The 19325-nt window shown below is 42.2% G+C and overlaps 1 protein-coding gene across 1 annotated transcript in view; it reads left to right on the top strand.

Moving 5' to 3' along the window:
- mybbp1a (MYB binding protein (P160) 1a) overlaps window positions 1-19325 on the top strand; it is a 36784-nt gene that overhangs the window by 10334 nt on the left and 7125 nt on the right. The window contains exons 10-22 of the mRNA XM_088906997.1: window positions 20-130; window positions 1344-1469; window positions 2411-2617; window positions 3009-3117; window positions 4457-4544; window positions 5056-5219; window positions 5869-5991; window positions 6869-6991; window positions 7318-7491; window positions 8291-8448; window positions 8574-8708; window positions 10873-10975; window positions 11897-12028. Coding sequence (XP_088763123.1) covers window positions 20-130; window positions 1344-1469; window positions 2411-2617; window positions 3009-3117; window positions 4457-4544; window positions 5056-5219; window positions 5869-5991; window positions 6869-6991; window positions 7318-7491; window positions 8291-8448; window positions 8574-8708; window positions 10873-10975; window positions 11897-12028 — 1753 coding nt within the window. The remainder of the gene's footprint in view (window positions 1-19; window positions 131-1343; window positions 1470-2410; window positions 2618-3008; window positions 3118-4456; window positions 4545-5055; window positions 5220-5868; window positions 5992-6868; window positions 6992-7317; window positions 7492-8290; window positions 8449-8573; window positions 8709-10872; window positions 10976-11896; window positions 12029-19325) is intronic.

Raw genomic sequence — 19325 nt, 5'->3', positions numbered from 1 at the left:
GTGTGTTTATTCCCAACAGGAGTGACTCCTGTGTTACTCGCCTGCGGAAGTGGATTATCCCGCGCCTTGTCTCCATTGTGGAGAATCCGAGTGTCAAGAAGGAAGAGGATATGGTGATGGATATTGCCAGGTCAGGTGTCTGCTTTGCAGAGAGCTGCTTGAAGTTCACCTGGACAGTCCTCTTAGTTTAATTGTCTATTGTCCGTATAATGTGTAGAAGATCTTTTCATATTTAGGTGCAGTGCCATACCGAAGTTTGAAGGCACTATGTCCGTGAGATAGGAGAGAAAATGTTTTTTGTATGCTTCTGTACATTTTCTGATCCGCTTACCCAGTACTATGTATGGGAGGGTGCCCGATACTATCCTGGCAAGCAATGGCTACAAGGCAGGATACACCCTTGATGGGACGTCAGTCCATCACAGTGTAAACACAGATACAAACACACGCACACACACTCATTCCAGGGCCAGTTTTACAGAAGCCAATTAACCACCGCAACACCATGTTCCACAAATATCCCTTTAATTCACTTATTAGTCCCTCTTGGTTTCTATGATTCTGCATTGGTGGAATATGCAGTCTTGCAAAATTTTCTGTGTCTTGGAAACATTTTCATTATTTTCTTTTTGATTGCTTCCTACCGTCAATCTTTGGTGGCTCTAGAAGAGAGTATGAGTGTTATTTTTGCTGTAGACGTCTGGCAGGGTTTTAATGTGTGCTTGAGCTTAAGCCTTGGCATGTTTATAGTACTGGGACTCCTCTCCTCCTTTCTGTGATCTCAATCTCCCCTGTTCTAGCACGCTGCTCAGCTTCTGCCTGTGAGTGATACAGGCAAACCATCATTAACATGTCACTTTGTGGTTTTATCCAAAGAAAAGCTTTTCATGCATCACTTTAAGAGTAGGGGGCGTCTTCAGACTTGCAAGGGAGAGAGACCTGGGTGAGAAGCATATCGGGAAGGCTGAGGTGTTCAGCCATTTCCAAGCCTTATGGAAGATAATTTGGGCACAGACAAATTAGAGATAAATAGAGAGAGAGTCTATATTATCCCCGAGGGGCTAAGTTGTTATAGGAGGAATTGGGGGCACCTTGACTCCACAACCCCCAGTAAAAGAGAGGTAGTGATAATGGGGGACTCAGTTGGCAGGCACCTGGCTGTATACTCTGCAGAAGCTCAGGGTGGCTTGTGTTGCATTGCCTTGCATTGTGTTGGCGGCCTGGTGCCCAGGTAGCCAGCCTGCCTTGAACAAGTGGACAGGCTGCTGGTCAGTGCCAGAGTGGTTCACGCAGCTAGTCTCGAGGCTTGGACACCTGATTGTTTGTTTTTCCTCATCTCCTAGGTTTGTTTTCTTCCATTCTTTCTTTGATGCCAAGAAACCCACCCCCGACATCCCAGAGACAGAGGCCAAGCTTGCTGTGCCCTTGGACGAAACCATTCATGGGGTCTTCGCTAACTCATTTTTCGGGTAAGCTGTGGTCCTGGTCTGTGACAGAGCTGTCAGTCAGACGCTGCATTCAGGGATTGGTGACTGAAGTCCTACAGACTAAACAGCTGAAACTGGGTCCTTCTTAAGTATCTTTCTCATGCAGCAGGCAGGAGAAATTACCTTGTACACACTTAACCTATCATACTGGAATCAGAAGAACGGCAGGCTTTGTAATTGAGCCTTTCGCCTGAATGGATCCCATTAAAATGAAACTGGATCATCAGTACAGGAAAGGGAATAAGAATAGTGTGACTGAAATACACTGATGAGAACTGAATGGTTAGAATCTCCCTTCTTTCTTCTTGAGATTAAAACATTTTCTTGTCGATGGAGTCTGCTAGCAGAATCTGTATGTTACTCTGTACCCATATATTAGTAGGAGCTGTGAACTCCTGCTGAATTCACATGCTAAACTCTAACCTTCACTCTTGCTTTACCACAGATGCTTCTCCCTCCCTGTACTAAACTCCCTAATGGGGAATGTTTACACTAAACTCCTGATGAGAAAGGAATGTTTTAAGTGCTTTCTGAGTCGTGGAGTTTCTTGAGAAAACTAACTCAAAGACAGGAGGAGGAGGTTGTAGGGCAACATATATATTAGCTGCGTAGAGCCATATCCCCTTTGAACTACTATACCTACTGTGGTCCTTATTGTGGTTCCTTGTATGCAAACAATAAAGCTTGGCTTGATGAACGGACACTTCAGGCTCGAATCTCTTGGTTTCTACGTTATGAACCAGCAGTTTAAGCCGAATCTGTTTCTTAGTTATTCCAGCAAGTCTTTCATGGTGGGATTATATTATGCTGCTTGTGTGCTGTTGTGCGCCGGAAGCCATTCCCTTTTCACCCACTCTCATGGAAGTGCCCAACGTGCTATATGCTTATATTCCATCATCCCTGTATGTGTTCTGTGTCTGCAGGCTCCTCCAGCACCTGAACCACCTGCCTGTGCTGGGAGACTCGCCTGAGGTGGCTGCTCACAACGAGAGACGCGTCACTGGGGTCACTGCTGATGGCACCCTGTGGATCGTCTGCCTGGTGCAGTATGCTGACACCCTGTTGAACCACAGCAAATACGTCAGGCATGTCAAGCCCTTCACAGACCAGCAGAGACAAGCCTGGAACAGGTATGGGGCAACCGACTGGATGAAAAAAAAAACTGGAAACATACATGCATGCGGAGTCTTATAAGATTTAAGGTAAAAGGCTAAAATTGCATAGAAAAAAAGGTTAATTCCTATATATTGGGGTACTGTGCTATTTGATCTTTTGCTCCAGTGGTATTCCTAGGCAAATCTGAAAGGTTAGTGGCTGTAGATTTGATGCAGGCAGTTCACATAGTAAAAGTAAGACGTACATTTTTTTAATCCTTATGAATGTTTTGAGGCTGACGATTGTGGAACTAAAAGTGAATTCTGCTTCTTAATTTTGTCCGTCACTGCTGGAGTGCTGAAGGGTTGGGATAGAGATGCCTGGTGTAAAATGTTTGCACTGTGCTTGGTTTCTGTTGTCCTTCAGGATGTTAGCATCTGTGGAGACACTTCGTAAAAAGTCAAAGAAAGCCCAGAAAGTGGAGACCTCTGCCTTCCAGCAGCTGTTCCTTCTCGTGGGAATCTCTCTGTTTAAGGTAGACTGCTCACTGTTCACTGTGTGTAAAGCATGCGTAAAAAAACAAATAGAAAAAGGCTTATATCGCAACACTGTCAATAATAACGAACCGCTCCATTGACATGCTGTTGGTTGCTTTGTTTCAGAGCTCAGTTTAATGCTTGAGGAGTATTAGAATGTGTGAAGTCTTACACTCTTTTTCTCTTACCACTTACCTCCCCTAGAGCCAGGCCTCTAGTTGTAGTGCACCAACTCCTGAGTCAGTATGTCTGTCATTATTCCACTTAACTCTGAGTGGATCACATAGCCCTTAAAGTGAGATTAACGCAGCAGAGGGCTGTTTCTGATGACAGTTAAAATATCAAGTAGTCTGTCCTGATGGTGACATCATCTGGGTGCAGGATACAATCACTGTCTGGATTTAAATTTGCTCTTTCTTGGCATCTTCCATTTTTATGTTTCATAAGCCTTTAACATTGAGCTCCAGTTCTGGGCTGGCTGTGAGAGGGGTTCGTCAACAGGTAGTGTGCGGTTGGCTCTGCACCAGGAGGGGCAGACAGTCTGATTAGTCAGCCAGAGCCCTTGGCTCCAAGCAAAACTGCAGTCCTTGCTGCCACCGGTGCAGCGGTTGCCAACAGGCTTGCAGTGATGCCAGTGAGGAAAGGTGCCCATCTCCAGCTGGTGCTGCGTGGCTTGTAGCATGTGAAGAGATGAATGACTCTAAGGGTGGGCAGGTCAGAAGGCTTTGCACTTCCTTATGCTCCAAATGTTAGGTGCAAGTGCTAGCACTCTGAGCCCAGATGTAAAGACCCCTCTGGCAATAAAGGGTTTGAACATCAACTAAGGCCGAAAAGTCCTTACAGAATAGAATAGCGGAGCGGTGGCTCATGTGGCTCAGGATCTGCGCCTGTGGCTGGAAGGTTGCCAGTTCAAATCCCGTGGCCAGCAGAGGAATCCTACTCCGTTGGGCCCCTAAGAAAGGCCCTTAACCCCAGCTGCTCCAGGGGTACCGTATAAATGGCTGACCCTGCGCTCTGACCCCAAGCGTCTCTCCCTGTCTGTGTGTCTCATGGAGAGCAAGCTGGGGTATATGAAAAGACAAATTCCTAATGCAAGAAATTGTGTATGGCCAATAAAGTGATCTTATCTTGTCTTCTTGTAGTAGCGCACCACTTCCTAATACCAAAATTAGCATCTAAAACATAACAGAGAGAAGAAAAGATGATTAAATTTGTTCTAAAATTGTGGTTGCGTTCAGCTACATTAAAGCTTGGATCTTGTACCAAATATTAATGGCATTTGTACTGTTATCGATTGACCTTGTTTTCTCAGTCAGTGGTGTGGAATGCTTTCTCTAGGCTCCAGAAGAGTGTGCTGACCTGATTCAGGATCTGCAGAGCTGCCTGGAGAGAGCACAGGAGAAGACAAGCAAAAAGCAGTCCACTGGTGCGTGCTGGTCCAGTTTCACGAAGGAAGGCAAAGTTTGAAGTAGTGTCTTATGTTCAGAATAGGCACTATGTGCATTTGTACCTTGGAAGAGTATTCACCCCCTCCCCCGTGCAGTTTTTCAGCATTATGTTGCTCTCTGAGTTTGCAATCATAACACTTCAAAATAGGGCTTTGTTTAAAGTTCACTCCAATCTGATCAAAATAGAGCTGTATGAGTCCTTGAAGAACACTTGCACATTTCTGAAGGTGTCACTTTGTGTATCTTTTTGGAGGTTTGCTGATATTCAACCTCCTTTGCATACAAGCGTTAGGTCATAACAGTTTAAAATGGAAGGTCAACTGAAAAGATATGCATTATCTGTAATTAATCCATCTTTGACATTGGCATGGATGAGTAGTTTCTCAAGGCACTGTGTGTCTTAACTGCAGGCATCATGCCAGCCTCAGTTGTGCTGCTATTGTGTGATGGTGCTGCATATCTCTAGGAGCTGGTGCCTCTGTGTTGCAGGAGCTGCGGAGGGGGCAGAGGAGCCCCAGTGGGTGGAGGTGCTGGTGGAGATCCTGCTCTCTCTGCTGTCACAGCCGAGCCGCCTCATCAGACAGGTGTGCCGGCAGATGTTTGGGACGATCTGTCCCCACGTTACCCAGACAGCTCTGAAGGCCATCCTGAATGTGAGTATTTGGGGCACCCCAAGTCTGCCACGAAATCTGCCAATGACAAAATCCAAAGTACATAACCGACAGTTACTCTTCAAAATGTCGAGGCCATGCTTCTCCAGTGGCCTCCAGTTGTCCAGTTAAACAGAGCAGGGAAGGGCGTGGCCACCTGATTGGGGAGTTGTGGCTCCCCATGGTGGACACTGTAGTAACGTCCTTGAGCAAACTAGTTAACTCCGATTGCTCATATCCACTCGGGTATACTGTGGGTACCAGATATACCTGCAGGAGTAACCCTTTTGCACCATCCAGTTTGGACTCACACAGACGTAGCTCAGGTAATACAGTAGAAACCAGAATATGATCCTGATGGATTGCACATTTTATTTAAGTTCCTTTGTATAAACAGTGTGTTAGAAAAGAGGGGGGAATGCAGAGACAGGGTGTTGTAATTGTGAAGCTATGAGAAAGTAAAAGACACTGTTCTGATGTTACCTGTATTGCCCTCTACTTCAGACATTTCATTTGCGTCTTGAATGAAGGAACCCTTTGCTCCAGTCCAGCCATGTCTGTTCTCTTCTTTGACCAAGAGCACGAGAGTGTGGAACTGCCTGTGGTGCTTTATAGTGGCTATTGAGTGAGAAATCGAACCCTGTTGCTCCAGGTCCTGGACCCAGAAGGCAGCGAGGAGGAAAGCCTGGTGCTGGTGACAGATGAGAAAGCGTCTGGAAAGAAAGGCAAAACAGACCAGAAGACTGAGGAAGAAGAGGAGGATGAGGATCAAGAGGTAAGGGCCTCCAAAACAGGTACCCCAAGTCCATGACAAGGATTATTTCTATTCACCCCATCAGCCCATCTCTGGCTTCTAAACTCTAATATCCCTGTATTCATCACACATCACGTCAGTTTCCTAGGGCCTGGTCTAGGAAGGCAGAGCTTTACTTGGTATCTCACAGGTTGATGAAGACATCACTTTAAACGACTCACTTATAGCCAGCAGGCATATCACTCTGCAACTCTCAATTGGCAACCCACTGGAGCTCAGCAGGTTTGAGCCTGGTCAGTACCTGGATGGGAAACCTCCTGGGAAAAACTAAGGTTGCTGCTGGAAGAGGTGTTAGTGGGGCCAGCAGGGGGCGCTCACCCTGCGGTCCATGTGGGTCCTCATACCCTAGTACAGTGACGGGGACACTATACTGTAAACAGGTGCCGTCCTTCGGATGAGATGTAAAACCAAGGTCCTGACTCTCTGTGGTCATTAAAAATCCCAGGGCATTTATCGAAAGGTGTAGGGGTGTAACCCCAGCATACTGGCAAAATTCCACCCTGGCCTTTACCAATCATGGCCTCCTAATAATCCCATCTCTGAACTGGCTTCATTGCTCTGCTCTCCTCCCCACTGACAGCTGATGTTTGGTGAGCGTTCTGGCGCACTATGGCTGCCATCGCATCATCCAGGTGGTCCCCATTACCTGTAAAGCACTTTGAGTGGAGTGTCCAGAAAAGTGCTATATAAGTGTAAGCAATTAATTATAATTAATTAAAGGCATATCCATTTTCGAAATAGCACCCGTTGTTTTTTTTACCTCGTGACAAAATCCTCTTTAGCACACAGATCGCAGTGTAGTACCATAGTACCTAGCCTTGATGAGTGTTATCTCCAGGATGAAGAGGACTCTGATTCTTCTGATAATGACTCTGAGGAAGAGGAGGAGGAGGAGGAAGAGGTTGTAGATGACAGCTTCCGTCTGCAGCTCATGAAGGTCCTACAGGGTCAGAATGCCCTGGTGAGTTCTCTCGGAATACAATTCAAAAATATTATTTGCATAATTATTAGATTACTTTCAAGATGTTTAAGCTGAGTACAGTTTGGAAACTTCAGTAAATTGTCTGGTTTATTGCAGGTTCTTGTACAAGCTACTTGCTTGAGTTAGTCTCTTCTCAGCACTGCACACTGTTTTATTATACTTTTAGTCCTCAATTCTGTTTGACAGCAGATAATAACAAAGCTACCAGATGTGTTTGACGTGTTTCAGTTTTGCTGGAGGAGCAGCTGGGGAATGCTGTCTTCTCAGCAAACAGCAGTTGCTAAGAGGCGGTGTTGTCGCCATAGGCAACGGAGGAGGATGGAAACGAGGAGGAGGATGTGGATGACGAGACCATGATGAAGCTGGACCACAGCATCGCAGCACTCTTCTCCGAGCACAAGAAGCGGATCCAGGCCAAGAAGGACGAGAAGGAGAGGCTGAGGAAGGAGAAGAACCTGGTCAGAGACTTCAAGATCAAGGTACCGGCCGCATCCGCCCAGAGCTGTACGTGTGAACTGACCAATTTTTTCTTTACAAAAATAAAAGTAACTGTTGCCCACGTCAATCGAGCCACCTTCACCCAGTCTTCCCGGCATTGGGTTCCACCTGAAATACAGATTCTTTCAGGGAAATCCAGCAGCACTCTGAGCCTCAAGCGCCCCCCCCCTTGGCACCATGGACCCAAGCAGTGGGAAATTCCACATGTATCAGATAAGAATACTTTCTTGGCCATATACAATTTCTTGCATTAGGAATTCGTCTTTTCGCATACCCCAGCTTACTCTCCATGAGACACACAGACAGGGAGAGAGAAGCTTGGGGTCAGAGCGCTGGGTCAGCCATTGTACAGCGCCCCTGGAGCAGCTGGGGTTAAGGGCCTTGCTCAGGGGCCCGACGAAGTAAGATTCCTCTGCCGGCTGTGGGATTGGAACCGGCAACCTTCTAGCCACAGACGCAGATCCTTAGCCACTGTGCTACCGCTCTGCCAAAATTTCCCCCCTTGGCCCTTAACCATTTGACCAATTTGGCCTCCAAATTGTCCCCATGTATGATTGGCTTGCACTTGCCCGTCGATGGACTGGTGTTCCATCCAGGGTGTACCCTGCCTTGCTCTTTTTGCTTGCTGGATAGACTCCGGCTTCAACTTGACCCTCACCAGGAAAAGTGGAAATTTTTCGATGGCAGTGAGAATCAAAAAGCCCTGTTTAGTTGTCTTTCCTTCAGGTTGGGTTTGTGTAACTGCAGTCTATCAGGTGTGTGACTGTGTCGTCCCTGCAGGTGTTGGACCTCGTGGAGGTGTTCCTCTCGAAACAACCAGAGAGCCCGCTGGTGTTCGGCATCATTGAGCCTCTGCTGAACGTCATCCAGGCTGGCATGAGCTCCGAGTCCAACCAGCAGGAGCAGGACTTTCTCCGCAAGACTGCAGACATCTTCAGGTGGTGCACAGTGGCCAAGCCGCCTCTGCTTCACAGTTACTGGCCTTCACTGGGGAGGAAACAAAGAATAGACATGATTGACAAATGAGGCATAAGACCTTTAACGCTGTATTTTATGCACACAGGAACCAGCTGTGCAATAAAAAGCGCTACTGCAAGAGTGCATCGCACATGGGTGAGGAGCTCCACAGCATGATGGAGAGACTGCTGGCCAAGGCCCAGCGGCAGCCCGACTCCTCTGTCTCTCTCTACTACTTCAGGTAGGCAGGTAGATGTCCATCAGTTTTCACAATCACAGCCTCCACGCTGTGCCCCATGATGATGAGTGAAAATACTCAATACGTTTGATTTGCAGGATTGGAATCTGTGAAGCGGTTTGGTATGTTACTCAGTATTCATACTCGGTTTGCAATCGCACACATGCATGGAAATGTGACTTTCCATTTCCTTTCAAGTTGCATATAGGCTATTATAGGTTATTCCATATCCATTATACAGAACAATATATAAAGCAAGCAGGGGAGATTTAATTCAGATTGTGAAAATGATTTGGTTAGGATCCTCAAGCCGAAAGAAAAACTTGGCATCCAGTGTTATTTGGAATTTAATATTATTAAATGTGTATCCATAAGTGATGCTTATTGGCATCATACATCTTGAAGGAAATAACAATATTGAGAAAGGTGTTTTAGGGGAAAGTGGTGACCAAATCACTTCGAGTCTTGCTTCTCAGTGCAAAATACAAGTTACAAAGTGTTCAGAAGTAGTCACAAGCTAATCAGCCCTAGGTGTGGATATTATAAGCTAATTATCTTACTAAACATATGTTTTTAACTCTTAAAAATAGGAGTAGGTACAGACTTCTGTTAATTTAAATAAACAGGTATTTTTGTATATTGAAAAGTTAGCTTTCTCAGAGTTATGAGTAGATGTTCAGTCAGTAGATTAAGACTACCAGACTGCTACCAGAGAATGTATTTCACAGAATATCGGCTAGTGTATAGTGTGGGTGCCTTCTTTCTTTTATTAAATGGAGAGATCGATAATCAATGTTACGTGAATAAAATCAATAATTGTTCGTGCTCTTTTGTAATACAGAAGGGTTGGGTTCTGTGAGTTTAATGTGACCTGAATTTTAGCCATTGCCTGAACACATACAGAGAATCATCATTCCTCCAGAAGGCACTTGCTGCACATCTGCATACAACAAACACAACACAACACATAGCACAGGCTGACTGAACTACTGCACACGGTGGCTATCAATAGTATTCACCCCTTTGGACTTTTTTTACATTGTGTGGTGTTTCAATATGGAATAATGTATTTAACCGGGAGCTATTTTTATTGGTTGAAAGGAAACACTCTCTGTAAAGTGTCAAAATGAAAACAGTATTGTACAGATCCTCCTAAATGCGCAGAAAATAAGTGATTACTTATGTATTCACCTTTTCACCTTTTTTTACCATGACGCATCTAAATAGGTTCTGGTGCAACCTAACGTCTTTAGAAGTCATATATTGTGTTGAATGGTGTCCACCTGTGTGCAGTTAGGCTGTTTTACATGAGTTCAGGATAAATATACCTGGCAAAAAATCCCTCATAGATACGTATGATTCTATATTGTAATCTATTTAAATGTGAAAGTCCAAGGGGGTGAATACTTTTAACAGTCACTGTACAACACAACAAAACAACACGTAACACAAGCTTGCTACTGTATACAAAAAACTGCTAGTCAAGTAACACAACTGCATAGTGCTGCTTGTTGCACTCCTGTTACAGGTGAGACAAGCTTGCCTTACCTAGAAATCTTTATGGGACCCATAGGTTATTTTTGCAGCTGGGGAGGGAGTGTATTTCCTCACAACAATTCTACCTCAGTTACTCTGTGAGAGTGGGGAGGGGCTGCAAACCTGCTTTTCTGAAATATTTGATTTTATACCAAACGCAGTGTGCTCTACTTAATAGCTACCAAAGCGTCTTAAAAGCACAGAGTGTAAGTGGACAATTTTGTTACAAGAAGCACAAGTACTGAAATTGTAACAACTTACAGTTATGAAAGGATTTGACACAACAGTCCCATGTATGTGACACCAGCCAGATTCTTTAACTGAAGCCCATGGGGGGGGTGAGGAACTGTGGTGAGAAAGATCTTAAACCACATTGACCTGCTTGACTTCCTTTTTGATACCAAATGTAATATCTGACCACATAAAGGTGTTAATTCCCTTTTCAAAGGAATCGGAACAATTTTAGATGCCACACTCACTAATGTAGTCTGGGCACCGCTAGTAAAATAATTTTCAGCATTTGTATTTTTAACAAAAATGAAATACATTTTACATTTTAAAATGTAATTTTTTTAGGTTTCAGCTTCCTATTTTCAAAGTATGAACATGTTGCTTTTCATTTTTGTTTCAGTGGCGTGCTGTACCTGGTTCGAGTCCTGAGGGGGAATGAGCCCTCTTCAACAGTGCCCCCTGGTAGTAAACCTGAGGAGCAGCAGTCTAAGACTGTTGATGAAGTAGGTGATGCCCACAGGGCCACAGTGTTGTGCAACTGGTGATTTATTTTTTCCATCTCATCTCTTTAAACTTAAATTTGACAAATCGTTTCCCAGTTAAGAACACTAAACCTCTGCTGATTGCTAAACAGGACAGCAGAACTTTCTCAGTTCACTTCACAGCTACTGAATGTTTTGCCTTTATAAGTACTGATCGATCATCTCAGAATCTGTTTAACTTGCATTTCAGTCCAATAGTATAGCAGCTTTGTGTATGTGCATATTGAGTTAAATGGGGCATTCAACCGTATTACTTTCAACAGAAATAGAATAATCATTACCATAATTTCAGGTATTTAATGTTTACATTAGTACTGCAATGTTTTAAATAATTGTGGTCAATTATAGCGATAAACACCCTGTGCTCCAACAGTAATACGTTTTGCTACATTAGGATGTAGTGAAGACACAACAAGTGGTAATCGCATTATAAAAGAATTAAGTTAGGTGACTAAGAATACTAGTCATTTTATACCAGCAAAATCTCTCATACTTATTTGCTTAGTTGAGGCTTTTTTTCTGCATCTCCTATCTCCCTTTAAAATATATTAAATGCTTTTTAAATAATCGCTGTGTCTTTAATGAAAAGCACTTGAGTCTTCTTATGTTTTGGAATCTTTGTGTTGCAAATGTGGCTTTGTGATTTTCAGGTTGCAAATGTGCGTAAGGATTTTGTGCTTGAAATTTGTCATAACAAATAACAATCACAGTGTGCCAGTGTTTAACATAAACCAAAGATTGCACTGGTGGCCACGCTATGTTTTAGTCAAGCTTCAGGAGTCAAACAGGTGCAGGGATGCGTGCTCAGTTTCACCGCTCGGTTGTGTTAGCAGCTGTGGGAGTTGGGCAGAGCTAGTGCTCACAGACGCGGGTCTCTTTCAGCCCCTGGGCACCGGCTGTCTGGATGTCGAGAGGGTGAGTGCTTGCTTCAGAGAGGCCCTCGATACCTTCATGACCAGGAGGAAGAGCCCTCTGACAGGATCCATGTTCGTTGACGTCGCCACCAGATTCCCCGTGAGTATCCCTGCGTGGCTGAATCTGTGGTAATGATACAAGTGTAGCTGCTATTAAGCAGATCAGTTACCAACATAAACATGCAATGTGGAATGTTGTTTTTAGGCTGTACAATTGCAGCTGTTAGTTTCCACATACAGATGCAGCCATTCAAAATGCACGGTACAAACCCGCGGTACGGTAAACTACCCACAAGCCACCGCAGGGCACCGCGGTAAGTGATTGGCTGGCCAAGATGACCGACAGGGGCACTCGTGGTGCATTGGTTAGTAGCGAAAAGATTTATTCATTTAATCTCTACTGTGCACATTTTAATCCGCTTAGTATTGAATATTTATATGGAATTTTACCACTAAAGGGAAATTTAAGTAGCTGAGCATAAAAAGAAGAGGAGCATAACGCATCTGAAGGTCATAAACGATATTAATTTAGGAACATAAACATTACTGTATGTAAACTGTACTGTGTATGGCTTGTCTTGGTAGTTTAAAGAAAAAATACACACCAGTCTTCCATTTCTCCCTAAACATTTTAAGCATGAAAGTTTTATGAAACGGAACCCAAATATGCAATTGCTGTGTAGAATGAATTTTAATTAAAAAAAATTATTTAACACGAAAATTAAGCTGTTTACATCTTCCGCCTGAGAACAGTCACCCGTTGCTACCCAACACAGAAACACAGCCACTAACTAGCAAAGAGAGGACATTAGCTAGCCAATATGATAAAGAAATAAATGATTATTTTGTTTATTTCTTTTGCACATTTATTTGAACATTTCCATCGATTGTACAAGCACTTGGAAACTGTCCCTAGTTCGTCAGGCATTTTCTTTTACGCTGCGGGCATTCTCCCGGTCTGGCGCCGGTCTGTGTCTTCTAGGATATAATGCCAGTGATTTTTTGTTAAATTTGGGTTTCCAATAACGCCGCAGCAAACTCTTGTTTTTATGTCCACTATTACAGACAATCTCCTTTGCTTTTAACCGAGCGTTTAATAATTTCCTAAAATGAAAATGATTTACTTTATTTCCCTCACGGGATCAATAAAAGTATCTATCATCTATCTAAACTACGGGACAGAATTCTGGGGTCTCCCTATACCAGAGATTACGGTAGGGCTTCAGAATGGTGATTGGCTGACACCATCTGACATCCCTCTGATTGGAGAAAAAAGATGTGCTGGTCTGCTATACATACTGTACCAGGAAGAGGATTTCTTTCTATTCGAAACGTGTATTTTAAAAGTTTAATTAAGAAGTAAAAACCTTACAGCGTACACAGATTTCTAAACTGATCAGGAGGAAGAAAAATCACCCGTGTTTCGTGCATAAAAAGTGGTTATTAACTATCGAAACCTGTTTTATTTATTTTATTTTTATTTAGATTAAGAGTTCCCATCACCCCCATTCCCATTTAAATCACAAACCCGTGTTTAATTAAATATCTTTTAACGTAAATCGTTATCTTTGTCTTATGCATAATAATGTTCACCACTCTGTCCAGCAAGTTAATAATAAACTTTATTTTATATAGCGTTTTAAACGAATAAGTAATTAGATTGCTCATAAACCTAATCACTTATTCTACATAAACACAGCGTAATTGCTCTCTGAAAATGCCTTTTCTTTTTATTTAGGCTCAGATTTCAACTATAGATCGTACACTAATTACTAGCAGTAAATACTGATGTTTTGCTCCCTCTTACCACAAAAATATTAAAAATAATGTATTGTAGCTGGGATGAACTTTTTTTCGAACGAGTCTCTACCTGCAGCAACTCAGACACGGAATGGTTATGGCCATGGAATGGAATGGCTGTTTCAGTAACCTAAAGTATATATCTAAAGTAATAATTTAACAATATATGTAAATGTTTTAAGATATGTTTATGTTGTGAATGTCTGTAGATTGTATCTTATTTTTAGTTTTTGTTTTGTTTCAAATGGCCTTGCAGATCAGATACTGTATCAAGGAACAAAACAATTATCGCACCCGGCTCCTCAATGGAATCGCTTTAACATGCTAATGCGTTGGTGTAACACTCTGTGTCTACAGTACATTGTGAACAAACCGGTTTCACAGGTATTTTCAACCCCCAACCAATGTTGTTTCATCGGTTGTTATCCTGTAAAGCGCTTTGAGGAGCCACCTTTAAAGGCCCTATATAAAATAAAGTTTATTATTAATATTGATCATATTTTTCCTCCCAGAACTTGTAAATTGTTGTTGTTATCCTGTAAAGCGCTTTGAGAAGCATACTGTCCAGCTTGTCAGGTGCATTCTCTTGTAAAATAATAAGTAGAGCTTTGGGGTTATTAGTGCTCCACTTACAGCAACCCAATGTAAATACATGTTGTCTCCGAATCCACCACCACTTGTATGAATCATAGCCCTGCCAAACTATGCAAATTCCACTGCAATGGTTGTGTGTAGGAATTATTCAGTATGGCTTCTCCATGTTCAAGTAAACACTGCTCTGTGTGCAAATGCAAATGCATTTGCACCTTTAAAGGCGCTATATAAAATAAAGTTTATTATTATTATTAATATTGATGACATTCTTCCTCCCAGGACTTGTAAAATTGTTGTTGTTATTGTTGTTATCCCGTAAAGCACTTTGAGAAGCATACTGTCCAGCATATTGTATTTCATTGCATTTTGACAGATCGTCTTATAATCACTTGTTGTTAGAATATCCCCCAAGAGGATATTCCCCCCAAGAGGATATAGAGGATATCCCCCAAGAGGTATCCAGGTAACAGTGAAACGGGCGTACAGTCTGGGGAGATTGCCCATTTTCCATGTAAATAGTTCCCTGGTTCCGCACCCTTAAGAAATCTTAGTAGCTGAGCATAAAAAGAATAGGAGCATACTGTAACGCATGTGAAGGCCATAAACGATATTAATTTTGGAACATAAACATACAGTATATGGCTGGTCTCGGTACTTTAAAGAAAACATACACACCAGTATTCCATTTCTCCCTAAACATTTTAATCATCGAAGTCTTTAACTAACGTGATACCGGAGTCAACAAGCATACTTTTAGAATTTAATTTATAAAACCATTAATACTTTCGTTGGAGTTTAAATAAAGTTGATGTTTTATCTAGGGGCTGCTCGCTCGCCTGCATCTGAAGAGCGGCTTCTAAACTGTGAAAACATGTGTCTGTCTTTCCGTAGGGGGAAGGGAATCTGATCTGCAAGGCCCTTTGGCTACAAAAGTAAAAAGAAGGCTCTCTCTCTCTCTCTCTCTCTCGATTATTACATCCAGTAATCAAAAATGACACAATAAACATAATAACGACCAACCAACAAAAACAACCATATAAACATAATAACAACCAAAAACATAGATAACAGCCACAATACAAAATCAAATATATCAAACCATTAAACTCTCTCAAATTCCTCCAATTATCATAAACCCTCCTCCCATCCCAGTTTATCCTCTTTATTATAAACAAAATCCACCTCAATTTTCAACAAAAAGCATTCATTACACAAAATCAATACCTCAACACTCCATACTCAACAACGATAATTCACAAACAGCCAGAACATATAACTCCACATTCCCAAATATACCTCATTTCAATAGCCCCGCCCCTTATGCAAAACCAACACCCCTCCCCTGTTCTCTCTCACCGCTGGCGTTTGTAATCGTTTTTATTTTTAAATAAATTTTAGCAAAGTCATGTATTTTAAAAATCTTAAGATTTCTATATTTATGTCTTTATTTAGTGGTTTCATTAGTGACAAAGGCTAAACTTTCTTGGAAAAATGTCTTTTATGTAAACCATGTTTGCTATTAATTCATTTAGGGCTAGAATATGTTCATTGTCTTCCAATGAAAGAAGGGTTCCTTTCGCCGTAGTCAGGTTGACATTAGAAGCTTGCCACGCCTGGACTGTTACATCAACGCATTAGCATGTTAAAGCGATTTCATTGAGGAGCCTAGCTTTCTTAACTAGTAAGTACTGTACTTACTGGGTTTTTGAGGGGGGGAGGTGTCTTTGGCTGGAAATCTCGCCCCCTTCTACTTTGAAAATACCTGTGAAATTCGTCACAGCCAGCACTCCCGCAGAGAGGGGGGTTGTACTTGCAGTGTATCGGTATATGGTATCTATATCTGTATATAGATAGGAAAGCCAGAGCCGACCGCTACGCCGCCCACGTGTTAAGCTCTTCGTTAATGTCTAAGCCGGAACACATCATTATATCTCATTTTATATTTCTTAAAAAAAAAATTGTTTGCCCAGTCTAACAGTATTGTTGTTATTGTTTTTATCCTGTAAAGCGCTTTGAGGAGCCACCTTTAAAGGCGCCATATGCAATAAAGTTCATTATTATTACTATTGTTAATTTGCTGGACAGAGAGGTGAACATTATTACACAGAAGACAAAGATAGCGATTTACGTTGCATTGTGCATTGTGCTGCTGTAATACAGTTTTAAATAATTAAAAGTCTAAGCAGTATCAGCTTTATTTATGGGTTTTAAATAAAGGTGATTTAAACGCGATTTAAGTCAATATAAATGTTTATATTGTAACGCATAGGTGACTATTCATTGTTATTAAAATGACTTAAATTCGATCATGTTGTGATATTTAGAAATATAAATTTGTTTGGTGCGAGTGAAGTTTTATTTAATCTCTGAGCCAGGGAAATGTTTTATTTTTTCAAAGAAATGTTTGTTAAAAAAAAAGTCATGGCTCCAGCTGGATTCGAACACGCAACGTGTGATGTAGGAGTCAGGAACCTATCCCACAGCGCCACTGGCAAGGTCACATGAGGAGTGTTGAAAAAGCCCTACATTATCAACAGACATCGTACAGCTTGTACTATTCTTGTGTTGCGGTACATGAATATAATTATATCGTTATTAATTTCTTTAGATACGCGATTCCATATTATATTCCCTTTTAATCAAATTCTAAAAGTATGCTTGTTGACTCTGGTATCACGTTAGTTAAAGACTCCGATGCTTAAAATGTTTACGGAGAAATGGAATACTGGTGTGTATTTTTTCTTTAAAGTACCGAGACCAGCCATATACTGTATGTTTATGTTCCAAAATTAATATCGTTTATGGCCTTCACACACGTTACAGTATGCTCCTATTCTTTTTATGCTCAGCTACTAAGATTTCCCTTCAGTGGTAAAATTCCATATAAATATTCAATACTTAAACGGGCACAGTAAAGACATTAAATATAAATATACATACTGTATACAGTACAGTTTGCATACAGTAATATGTTTATGTTCCTAAATCAATCTCTTTTATGAGCATGTGAAAGGCATGGTTAATCGGAGATTCTCAAAAATTACTGTACTTTGCATGATTGGAAACAAATGCGTGATTGTGAAATGCTGTGGTGTTACTTTTACAAAGACGGTCAATGAAAAAAAGAATGTGGACCAGGGCAATACTTTGAGTTTACAGCTTGTCCAAGGTCATTCATTATTAATACTGTTAGTAATATCTTCGTTAAAGACTTTAATGGCGACAGCTCAAACATGAGAGGTTGAGCTTTATTAGCTCCACCTTGCGGAAATTCCGGATACTATTATTTTGCTTGTGGTACTATAGGAGAATTTACGGTAACTCGCGGTATACTGCGTAAAGCGCACTGCAAAATAATGCGGTATCGCCCGCTTGTTTTGAATGGCTGCATCTGTATTTGCTAGACCACTCTTATAAAGAGGTCCACAGATTTTCTCTTGTTAAAAAGTTAAAACCCAAGGAAATAATGGTCAGATAAAGTATTGGTTAGACCTCGATTGAAAAATTATGTTCAGGTTTTTATTTCCTTTGAATTTTTTACTTCTGTCAGGAAAGGCGAGATGTGAAATGCAGTTTACATAACGTCCCTCAAGCAGTAGAACAGCCAGCTGGCAGACTCAGGAATGTCTCTGACCTGCTGGCTGGCTCTTCATGGGCCGGTTTTACAGCTTGATCTGTCCTCTGTCCTGATCTGTCCTGTTGTTTGTTTGTGTCCTCTTCTGTATGGTCTGATTTCCTGAATAACCCCAAATGTGGAAGCAAATGTCCAGGACTCCTGTAAACTCAGGTTCCTCCACCGGATCTTCCAAACTCTCTCAAGGTCTTACCTCTCTCTCAGCAGTTTGTGATTTACTCTGTCATCTGAACTACAGTCTAGATTATTGATCCCCCTTCTGTGGTGAAAGGACATGCTGGAGAGAGTGTCTCCCTCTCCTGTCAGCCTCGGTCCAGCAAACTGCTCCTGTCCCCCAGCAGCACACGTCTGCATAACTGGCCCAGGCAGACAGGCTGGCCTGCGAGCCCCCAATGCTCAGAATTGGTTATGACCTCAGTACAGCCTCCGTCTAGATCTACTCACACCAGCACACAACTCACCGTGTCCTGCAGGCCTGTTAGCCACAGTCCAGCTCTAGGAAAAACTCCTAATTAAAGAGCTCTTACTCTTTGTCCATCCTTGCCTATTCCATTCAGGAGCACCTCTGCATACTAAACATTATGGACTCTAATATAGCAGCTAATGTGATTCCCTGTTCCTTGTCTTACTGAGTCTAGATGCAGATTCACTTGCTTTTCGTCAGGCAACACTTAGAAGGTTCTCAATTACTCCGGGCATGGCTAATTCCATAGGAGCTTACCCCTCCCTTCCCTGACATGGCATTCCTAACTCCACGCCTAATTCCACTCTTCTGTGTACACCACACCCCAAGCCAAGGGCTGTCTGATTAGGCACCTGTTTTTAGTAACTGTCTGCATCCATCTTGGCTCAAGGCCATACTGTGTCCCAGTTTGAAACCACAGTGGTAGATTCTCATATTGTCAACATTTTGTATTAGTATAGTATGCTAATACCTGTTAATATTTATTTGGCAAATATTTATTTTGAAATTCAGGAATTGTTTTGAAAGCAATTTAAAGGGTTGCCTGCCTCCTGCTGGGTAGTTTTTACCAACAGCAACGTAAGTGTGCTGAAAGAGCTATGGGTTGAAGTGTTAACCTACCTCTGTTTTGAGGTTAGGCATGTTTGCCCTTTCAACGGCATTTACTACTGATCAGGGCTGTAAATGAATGAAGATGGATACATGGTGACAGGCTAGCTTTCACTAAGCTTGGTCCAGTGTGCTGTGAGACCAGGATGAGTGCAGGTCTCCTGCTGCTGCTCTAATCCTCAGAACCGGCTTGGAAAAGCTCAGGTGGTTCATCTTCTTCACCTGTCAGGCAGCTGAGGACTTTTTTAGAGCCCTGTTTGCCGAGTGCGGGGGATTTCAGAACCGAACCTCTCCAAT

Source organism: Atractosteus spatula, chromosome 27, assembly GCF_055471065.1.
Source record: "Atractosteus spatula isolate fAtrSpa1 chromosome 27, fAtrSpa1.hap1, whole genome shotgun sequence".
NCBI classification, from domain to species: domain Eukaryota; kingdom Metazoa; phylum Chordata; class Actinopteri; order Semionotiformes; family Lepisosteidae; genus Atractosteus; species Atractosteus spatula.
This window is presented reverse-complemented; position numbering and strand designations above follow the sequence as displayed.